This window comes from Equus quagga, chromosome 11, assembly GCF_021613505.1.
Source record: "Equus quagga isolate Etosha38 chromosome 11, UCLA_HA_Equagga_1.0, whole genome shotgun sequence".
Taxonomy (NCBI): Eukaryota; Metazoa; Chordata; class Mammalia; order Perissodactyla; family Equidae; genus Equus; species Equus quagga.
Window position 1 is genome coordinate 112,115,558 of NC_060277.1, and position 9,792 is coordinate 112,125,349.

Here is a 9,792-nt window from a genome sequence, read left to right on the forward strand (position 1 = left end):
GTCCCCTCCTCCCTGCACCCTGCTCCCTCACCCCACAGGCTCCTCAAACAGCCTGGCGGGACCTGGGGCCACCCCTACAGCCACAAGCAACCAGACCCCCTCCCGCTCTGCCTGGCAGGCTCCTCTCCCATTGGCTCAGTCACAACTGAAATGTCATCCCCCCCCAGGTCCCTCCCTAAATTTGCCCTCCTGCCCCCCGACCCCACTAACCACTAAAGGCTCACCGCCGCTGACCGGCACCGGGGACACGCCCCTAGCGCTGGCCTGCTGGGCTCAGGCTGCGGCGCGGTCCCTCCCTGCCACCTGGGGCTCGGCCAGCAGAGGGCGCCCTGTGCTCGGCACCGCAGCCCCACTGCGTGTTTCATCTGTGCTGAAACAGCCCGGGCCTGGGGGCGCCCCACCGAGGCGTCTCCCGGGCTTCTCGTGACCGCAGGAAGTGGTCAGTTCACGTTCGTCCATCCAAAAGTGCATCTGTGACTACTGAGAGGAAGGCTGCGGGCCCTGGTGTGGTCTCCAGGGAGGTGCCTTCAAGAGCCAGAAGGAGGAACTGAAGGAGCTGCCTGTGCAGGAGGCTGAGGTTCCCACGACCTCGGCCGGGAGGTCACCCACGGGGCAGCGGGAGGCAGGCTGTGGGCCCAGGGGCAAGGCCCTGCGCACACCTGGGCAGGCCCAGGCTCCCAAGAGACAAACCCATTTTGCAAAACATGTTTAATCAGAATAAATAGAGTCTGGGCAGGGCAGGGTCCCATTCACCCACCCTCCAGCCCCAGCCTCAGATGGCCACAGAGTCCTGTCACCCTCCTGTGTCCAAGCGGGGTCAGCCAGAGGGACCAGTGCAGTCTCGGGCCAGCATCTCTGCCTGAAGGGCCGTGGGGACGGAGGGTGACACAGGGTGCAGGCCGAGCTGTGAGCAGACACAGGGCTGCCAGACACATCGCTGTCCTACCGGGCGTCCCGCTCATCTGCAGGCAATGTTGGGGGCACCTCGGCCTCCTGGGCTCTCCCAACCCTGCCACAAAGGGAAGTCAGCCAGGGGTGGCTGCGGTCCCTCCAACCTGGTGGGCCAGACACCCAGCAGCCTTCTTCAGGGGCTGCATTCGGCCTCAGAGGGTAAAGAAGGCTCTAGAGAGAAGTGGGAGGGGCTGGGCAAAGGCTCGGATCCCCTCTGATGCATTTGTTTAAGGGGGCTCCTGCCTGCGGGGGGTCTCTGCAGACCTCAGCCTGCCCACCTGGCCGGGGGGAGTGTTGGGGGGGCTGTGTATTCCCGTGTGTCTGTCTGTCCAGGCAGCAGGAAGCTGTCTGAACTCATCTCCCTTTCCCTGGGCTGAACCACAGGTAACAAATGAAGGGTGAGACGTGGGGCCGCAGCAGCAACCCCGGCCCCACCCATGGCCACCCAAGGCCGAGACACAGCATTTGGGGGTGTTCCCCCCACCTTTGTGGCAGGCACCCCCGACTTGTAAAGAAATGGGAGAGGCAGAGAGAAGAGGAGGGAAGGGCATGAGGACCCCACTCGACCTCCCCACCCACAGGCTCTCATTGCCGTGTTCCTCTCACCAAACTGAACAGGTTGCCTCCTCCCCCAAAAGCCCCACACACCTGAGGAGGAAGGCAGGGGCGAGCAGGCAGGGGGTCACGAGAGGCTCCCAGGGACTCCGGGAGGGCCACCCAGGGAGCCCGCAGCCACTTCCCTCCCCACCCCCCAGCTCCACACCATGTCCCTCCCTGTCCAGTGCCTGGTCCCTCTCCCCTCCACACTCCTGCGCAGAGTGGCCCCGACCCCTCCAAGGCCCCTCACCTGCTCCTCTCCTTCCCCTCGTAGACAGAGTGAAGCTTGTTGATTAAGAAGATTTTGTCTTCCCCTTCCTAAAAAGGCCAGAACGCAAAAGGTGAGAGAACCGAAGTTGTCCGTCCATCTGTTCCAGACTGCCCTTGAGGGAGCTCACAAGGAGTATTCAACATCACAAGCACAAAAAGTTTAAAGAAGGGGGAAAGAGGCACCAAAATAAGGACGAGGAAAAACCAAGAGCCAAGGAGGGGGCATAGAGAGAGAGAGAGCACGAGAGAGATCGAAGCATCCTAGCGGCCAAGGTAAAAAGGGAAATGTGATGAGCTGCACAGCGTGGACCACAGAGCCAGCCTGACTCGATTTACAACTGGCCCTGCCACTCACTAACTCTGCCTTGGGCAAATTACCTCCTCTCTGACCTCAGAGTCACCACCTATAAAAGGAGGATCAGAATGTCTGTCACGGGGTTTTCTATTGTTGCTCTAACCAAGTACCACAAACTTAGCAGCTTAAAACAACACAAATTCATCACCTTTCAGTTCTGGAGGTCTAAAGTCCAAAATGGGTCTCGTGGCTAAAATCAAGGTGTCAGCATGGCTGGTTCCTTCTGGAGAATCTTTCCTGCCTTTTCGCGCTCTGGAGTTCACCCGCGTCCCTTGGCTCAGGGCCATCTCCCATCTGCAAAGCCTGCAGTGGCCGGTTGGGGCTTTCTCACATCTTTCTCTGACGCTGACTCTCCCACCCCTCTCTTCCACTTCTAAGGACCTTGTGATTACACTGTGCCCACCTGGACAGTCCAAGATCACCACCCGGTCTCAAGGTCAGCTGATGAGCAAAAATGCCATCTGCAACCCTTATCCCCTTGTGCCACGTAACGTGGCACGTTCAGTTCTGAGATTAGGACGCTGACGTCTGGAGCCAGGACTGGCCAACTCAGGGCTCTTTCGACAACTGAATGCGAAAGCACACCACGCTTTGAGCCTGGGCCCTGGGGCCCCTCCGCAGCACGGATCTCAGCAGCCACCAGCACCCCTCCCTCCCCCCCCCCGCCCCCCCCCCCCGCCCAGCCCCCCCCCCGGGAGTCCTCGCAAAGAGAAAAGAGCAGTCTCGTCAGGATGCATTCCCGGTGCCCCAGACCCCAGCCCACCCAGGAGGGCCGCTGGCAGAAAGCCGCCTCCACCAGCTGTGGCCAGGCCGCCAGCTCTGCCAGAACGCCCGGCCCTGAGCTCCGGCCGCTGTGAGCTCTGCAAGACGCACCGTGTGAGCCAGGGCAGCTGGGTCAGCTGCACCGCGTTATCGATAACCCCGTAAAAGCCGGAGCGGCCCTGCCCCAGGTGGCCAGCAGCAGGGCCCGCCTGCCCACACCCCGCGCCCGAGCCCCGAGTCCTTTGTAACACAGCATCAGCACAGTGCCGCAGAGGAGCCGCCGCCCAGCCCTGCAGTGAACGCCTGGGGACACAGGCACCCACCGGCCCCAAAGTGGGCTCAAGCATTAAGTGCACAAGTGAAGAACGCAGGAGGAAAAGGAAACCAGAAAAAACAAGAAGAAAATGGCGGTGGGAGAATGATGGCAGGCCCCAGGGGCGTGCTCAGAGCCCACCACGCACTGCAGTGGCAGGTCCCCCTGCGCAGCCAGCCCAGCCCCGGGCAGCACGCGACCGGGTGAAGGGGAAAACGCCAGGCCAGGTGAGCCAGGCTCGACAGAGCAGGATCTGGTTTTCAACGTGATGGGAGGCCCAGTAACCGAGTCCCGAAGGAGGGACAGTCTGGGGCCAGGCCGGGCTCCTCTCAGGCTGGGCTCAGCAGCCGGGGTGGCAGGAGCACCCTGGGCCTGCAGGCCCCCATCACCCCGGCTTGGTCCCCACAGACCGCCACGTGCTTGACAGACACGCTTCAGTCCCAGCCGCTTTCAACCCGATTCCGCTTGTTTGCAAAATGAGGGCACTGAACAGGGTCCATGCACCAACACGGGTCCCCCAGGACATCCAGCAGCCATTTCCAGCTTCTCAAAGACCCCCACAGAGACCGTCTGCGCCCACGCAGGGCCGCACACCCTAAAACGCCTGTTCTCAACTGTGGCCGCAGTCAGATCCGCCGGAGCCCTCGTCCCCGCCGGGGCTTTGCAGACGGGACCCCCAGCTGCCTCGGGTCTGCATCTCCGCTTAATACAAACTACGCACAGCGATCAAGACGACGGGTTTGGCAAACGAACGCTTTCAACAGCCCAGGTCCATGGGGGGTGCGGCGGGGGAGCTAGCGGGTGGCCCCCCAAGGGGTGGAGGTGGGAGGGGGACTCACGTTGCTGATCTGCTCCTTGAGGAGGCAGATGACCTTGCGCTGGCCCTTCACCACCTGGATGTTGAGGTAGATCACAGCCCTGCGGAGACGAGACGGCGGTCAGGCTCGACCCCGCGGCAGCCAGGGGCGGGGAGGGGCGTGCGCCGGGCCGGTCCTCTGACGCCCCCCGTCCCCCACTCACAGCAGCAGAGCCGACACCAGGTAGATGGGGAAGGTGTTCTCCACCAGGTACCGGTGGATCCAGGGCAGCCAGGAGACCCTGGGGCCCGCCTTCTCCAGGTGGCGCACCCACACCTTGCCCGCCTCATACATGGTGTCCAGGGTCCGGAAGGGGCCGCAGATGCTCGAGGGCCTCACCCTGGGGGAGGAGGGCAGCTTGAACCCTCAGCCCGGACAAAGGTGACCTCCACATCACCCTGAGCCACGGCCCCCAACCACAGCCCCCAGGCTCCTCCACACAGCACCTCCCCAAGTCCTAGGGCGACTCCAGCCCCCGCGCCCCAAAGGCGGGCACCACTCACTGCCAGATGGCGTAGCAGAGGAAGATGGCGGCGCCCAGGAAGGAGGGGAAGCAGAGCAGCGACACGAAGACGGTGCTCATGTGGGAAGCCAGCCAGGGCCTGCGGGGCGCCCGGCAGTTGGCCATCAGGCTCGTCTGAGGACAAAGGCTGCGCTCTGCCACCGCCCTGCCGCCCCCCAGGCCCTCGGGGCCTCCCGGGGGGATGGGAGGGGGCCGTGCATCCAGGCGGCCAAGCCAAGACCCCAGGACACAGCAAGGCTCGCTCCCACCCCCGCCACAGCCACGGCAGCCCCGCAGAGAGATGGACACTCTGGGACCCTGAGCACCGGGCTGGAAAGAGCCCGAAAGCCAACCTCCAGGCTCCTGTGGGCCGGGCGGCACTGACAGTGCCACCTCCAGTGACTGAGGTCTCTGCCGGGCCAGACACCACACCCCGTGCTTTATAAACATCGTCTGAGCCTGCCCCCAGGAGCACTGTCCCCATTGCACAGATGAGGAAACAGAGGGCCAGCGAGGAGGGGAACCCGACTCTTAACCACGGAGCTCGCTCCCCCTCGCCCCCACCCGAGGACCGAGGGCCAGGGTCCTTCCCACGGCCAGGAGGACCTGAGGCTCAGCGCGCCTCCCAGCCTCCCAGCCCTCAGCCCCAGCCCAGCACACACGGGCACCGGCTAACAACCACGGCCCCAGACAGGCCGGGCATCACCTCAAGGACAGTGATGCCAGGGGAAGGGGGTCAGCTGGTCCCCTGGGGACGTGGGACTGACCCCAGAGGGTGGCCCCGGGCTGCCAGGCCTGTACCACTTGGGTCAGGGGAGAGGTCCCAAGTCCCAGCTCATGTCTGCCAGCCCAACAGCCCCATGGCTGCGCGCGCTCGCTCGCAAGGCCCCGACGCCCCCGGGGGTCCCAGCGCCACCTTTACCTTCTTGACATAGAAGAGGACCAGCAGCTTGACGATCTGCATGGCCGGGAGGAGGGGCGAGAAGAGGACCCCCAGCCTGGGGAGGGGCGAGAGGAGGGGCTGCAGTCCAGAGGGTGGAGTCACGACCCCTGGGCTGCTCCCTCGGCTAAAAGGCCTCTGGGCCAGGCTGGGTTCAGGACCCTGGGGAGGGCACAGGCAGAGTGGCGGGCGCAGACCGAGTCTCCTGGGAGGCGAGCACTCAGGGCCCGGGCCACTCCAGGATCGCAGGGTTGGGCCTTGCCAAGGGCCGAGGGGGAAAGGGGATCAGCCCTCGCCGGGCCGGGGAAAGCGTGAGGCAAGTGGAAGACGCTCACCAGGTCAGCGTCTGCCCGTAAATCAGTTCTAGAACATTGCGGGCAATGTCGAACTCTGGCTTCCCCCGCTTCTTACGCTGCTTCTCAGAGATGAACCTGGGGCAGAGGAAGCCCTGACGGTCACACAGGAGGGCCCCCCCCAAGACCAACCCCAGTGCCCCCGGAAGACAGGCACCCAGCTGGGGCACCGGCACGAGGAGCTGGCGTCCCTGCCCGCCCCTCAGCAAGGCTGGGGGGACAGCAGCCCGGGGTCCCCACCCTGGGGGGGTTCTAGACTTCATCTGGGTCCTTATTCTGAGCACCTACAGACACAGCCAGGTGTAGACACAGTCGGCATCAAACGTTTCACTGCTTTTTGAAAATCTTATTTTTTTATCATAAATTTGTATGTTCTCGAACAAAACACAAAAAGAAGGAGATAAAACCCCCCACAGCGCTGGCCCCCACAGTGGCTGCCGTGGCGTTTTGAAAATGTCCCCCCACTTTCTACCTCTCCATTCCGACCCTCTTTTCTCTGCACAAGACCAAGACTACGGCTATACACATCATTTTGAAAGCTGTTTTCCTTTCCGACCTAAAAATAGGCTACATCCTGTCTCGCAGGTGTTTTTCTCAGTTTAACCATCTTTTGCAAAAGAGCCCCAGCCCACTGTGGGTGGAGATTTCTGACCCCCATCTGGGAGGTCAGGTCCTGCACTTCAGGGGCCTGAGGACCTCCCAGGTGACCCCTCCCAGCATGCAGGTGAGGATGCTCTGAGCCCTTCCGAGGATGGGAGCCCAGGTGACGAGGGCAGGGACCCATGCTCACGGAGGGGTGGGGGGAGGGGGGCCTCACCTCCACACCAGCTCCCCGAAAAGCGTGTCCAGCAGCGTGAAGACGAAGTCCATCACCATGAGCCGGTACAGCTCCTGGCCGACGAAGTTCTCCCAGCACTGAGACAGACGGGGCCTTAGTCCCCGCTGCCCCCACCCCCCTGCTCCCCCCAGCCCACCTGGGAGCCTCCAATCTGCTTCTCCACCAGCCCAGATAAAGCCAGGTGAGGGCTGGCGTGCAGGGCTGCTGTGAGGGGCTGCTTCCTCCACCCCTGCCCCTGGGACCAGGGCAGCCCCTCCTGAGGGGCCCAGACGCCTCCCCCCGCACCGCCCGGGCCCACCCTCACCTGGCCCTTCAGGGCGCCCACCCTGCGGCCCAGCCAATGGTAGCAAAGAATCCCTAGGATGACCATCTTTAGGATGAGGTTCCTGCGGAGGACGAGAGGTATGAAGGTTGAGGGAGGGGTACCTGGGAGACAGAGGCCTTGGCCCAGGAAGGCCCACCTGCCCCACCGGGTCACACACCTGCAGATGGCCACGTATACCTCCAGTATGGGGGAGTCGTGCCGCTCCAGGGCGGCCAGGCCACGGTACAGGTAGGGGGCCCCCAGGTTGAGGAGGCAGACCACCAGGGGCAGGGCCAGCAGCTCCCACTCCCGCTCAGCAGACACTGGGTTCTGCGAGGGCAGGGGGAGGGGCAGTGGTCACCACAGACGCCCCATCAATGGGGCCAGGTCCACTGATGGGCTCCCCCCGGGGCGGGGTGCACAGGGCGGAAGGAGGGGGTGGGAACTGGCGGGCAGCACCTCCCTCCCCCAAGATACCCTCCACCCCGGGCCTCATGTTCAAACCACACAGGAAGAGGGGGCACAGGTCGGAAAAAGAAAAGAGAAACCCAAAGAAAACGAGAAAATAAAAGGCGAGGAGGGGAGAGCGCGAGACAGATGGGGGGACAGGCAGGACATCCCACAGGTCACACAGGGCCCTGGGCGGGCTCCCAGTCCCAGCCAGAGCCCCCAGGGGCTGCCCACTCCCTCCCCGCACCTTGATCATGAGCTCAGAGAAGGCGTAGACGGCCAAAGTGCAGCCCAGCGTGGTCCCCAGGCACAGCAGCCACACGAACCCCAGGATAGCCACCTGCCGCAGCCGCCCCCACACGCTCCGTGGGCCCTGCTGCAGCTGCCACTCAGCCAGCAGCTCCTGCGGCGACAGCGAGCCCATCACTCAGTCCACGGCGTAGACACACATAGAGAGAAGTGCAGACACACGCACGACGCACACAGGGACACGGAGTGCACACCCAGGCAGGCTTGGAGGGACCGAGAGGTCACCACTTGCTCACCCCCAACTCCCCCACCCGTCCCTCCCTCCACTAAGGCCCTGTCTCCAAGCACAGAGAGAACACAAAACGTGGCGTCAAGGCTGTGCCCCGCCCCTGATGCCCACCGGCCCCCTGCTGTGTCCACCCGCTCCCACCCGGGCTCCTGTTGCCTCCCAAGGCCAGCCCCCACCTCTCCCACCCGCCCCCTCCTCCCTCCCCCACCAGCCCTGCCTCCTGAGCCATCCTGCCTGCAGTGCAGGTGGGTACCCCCCAACTGACCAGGAGCCTCAAGGTGCAAAGAGCACCTCGCCTCCCCGTCAACCCAGGGAGCTTCCTGAGGGCAATGAAGGCCCATTAGCCAGGTCAAAGCCATGAGCTCCCCAACGCAAATCCTGCAGCATGAAACCCCAGAAACGCAGAGAACTTTCCAAATGGCCCAGGTCAGCAACCCTCGAGCCCTGTGGCCTTGGGCAAAAGACTGAACTGCTGTGCCTCAGTCTCCTCACTTGTAGCTACTGTGGGGAGCCGGGAGCGTGTGCCAGCTACAGCCCCACCGCCCTCTGCCTGCTGGGGACCAGAGGACACAGGGACTCCCGGAGAGGCCCTGAGAGCAAAGCTAACCCTCTCCCACCACAGCGTCAGCCCCCGGTCCTCCAGCCTGGGGTAAGGGTGGACAGACACCAGAGTCCCCTCAGGATGGAGGACAGGCCGACATCAAAGCCCGCCCAGAGCACGCACACCCACCCAAACCCGCTGTGAGCGGAGGCTTCCGTTCCCGTGGGCTCCCACGGGGTCCAGGGCCGTGGGCGCTTACACTTGCTTGCAGGCGAGAGGCGGCCCCACCTGCGGGAAGTGTGCAGCCTGGGGCTGGTGTCCCAGGGACACGGGGCGGGTGGCAGGGCCACAGGTCCCCACGCAGCTCACCTTCAGCTGGGTTCGGATGTTGTCCTGCTGCAGACGCGAGGGCCATTTCTGAGTCACCTTGTAGTCCCAGGAGCAGAAAACGGTGATGGCGTGGACCCCCGAGGTGCTGCCCACCCGGTAGCTCTCCCCAAAAGAGCGGGACATGCTGGGAGGAGCAGAGCCAGGCAGCGGGTGACGAGGGGCGCAGAGGCCGGGGAGAAGACAGACGGGACACTCCCTGCAGCCAAAGCCCACCACCCACACGGAGGAGCCCTCCCAGCACTAGATGGGCCTCCCACCACGGCCCCTGCCCGCCTCCTGGTGTGGACCGCCGGCCACTCCTGATCAGCCCTGTCCAATACAGTGCCCACCAGCTATGAGTGGCTGGAAGAGGGGTCAGGCTCCACGCCCCACTGACATAGCTGGCTGCCTCCTACCCAGACTTGGGTGGAGAAGATACTGGCTCACCTCAGGGCCTTTGCACTGCCTCTTCTGATAACCAAAACACCTTCCTCTGTTCCTTCCCTGCCCACTTTTATTTAATCTCCCCCTCTGGGGCAAGTGCCACTTCCCCTGAGAAGCCAGCCTGACTCCTGCAATGCTCCATAACTCCTGGATCTTCCTGGCCTCCTCATTGGTCTCTCTTCTCCCCTAGATAGCAAGCTCCTCAAGGACAGGGAATATGCTCATTTACCTTCCTGCTCTGAGCCAAGCACAGCAAATGTTTGTGGGGTGGATGGGTGGATAGATTAACGTGTAGGTAGATGGAAGGAAGGGAGGAAATATCCTTGGGTGGATGGGTGAATGGAAGGATGGATGGATGGATGGATGGATGGGTGATGGATAAATGGGTAGCTGGATGAATGGATGGAG

General features: G+C 63.3%; 1 protein-coding gene across 11 annotated transcripts in view; it reads right to left on the reverse strand.

Annotated features, from left to right (window-relative positions):
* Positions 1-377: 377 nt before the first annotated feature.
* Positions 378-9,792, reverse strand: part of TMC6 (transmembrane channel like 6) — an 18,382-nt gene continuing 8,967 nt past the window's right edge. For 5 of the 11 annotated variants that reach the window (XM_046676659.1, XM_046676658.1, XM_046676657.1 and 2 more), the window contains 12 exons: positions 8,941-9,085; positions 7,740-7,895; positions 7,221-7,372; positions 7,043-7,124; positions 6,718-6,815; positions 5,883-5,978; positions 5,530-5,605; positions 4,609-4,742; positions 4,269-4,445; positions 4,088-4,166; positions 1,799-1,866; positions 403-1,009 (listed from right to left, as the gene is read on the reverse strand). In XM_046676659.1, coding sequence (XP_046532615.1) covers positions 943-1,009; positions 1,799-1,866; positions 4,088-4,166; positions 4,269-4,445; positions 4,609-4,742; positions 5,530-5,605; positions 5,883-5,978; positions 6,718-6,815; positions 7,043-7,124; positions 7,221-7,372; positions 7,740-7,895; positions 8,941-9,085 — 1,330 coding nt within the window. In that variant the 3' untranslated portion in view covers positions 403-942. Of the gene's footprint in view, positions 1,600-1,798; positions 1,867-4,087; positions 4,167-4,268; positions 4,446-4,608; positions 4,743-5,529; positions 5,606-5,882; positions 5,979-6,717; positions 6,816-7,042; positions 7,125-7,220; positions 7,373-7,739; positions 7,896-8,940; positions 9,086-9,792 lie in introns of those variants that run through there. The other 6 variants (XM_046676660.1, XM_046676661.1, XM_046676664.1 and 3 more) reach the window with 5 other exon arrangements.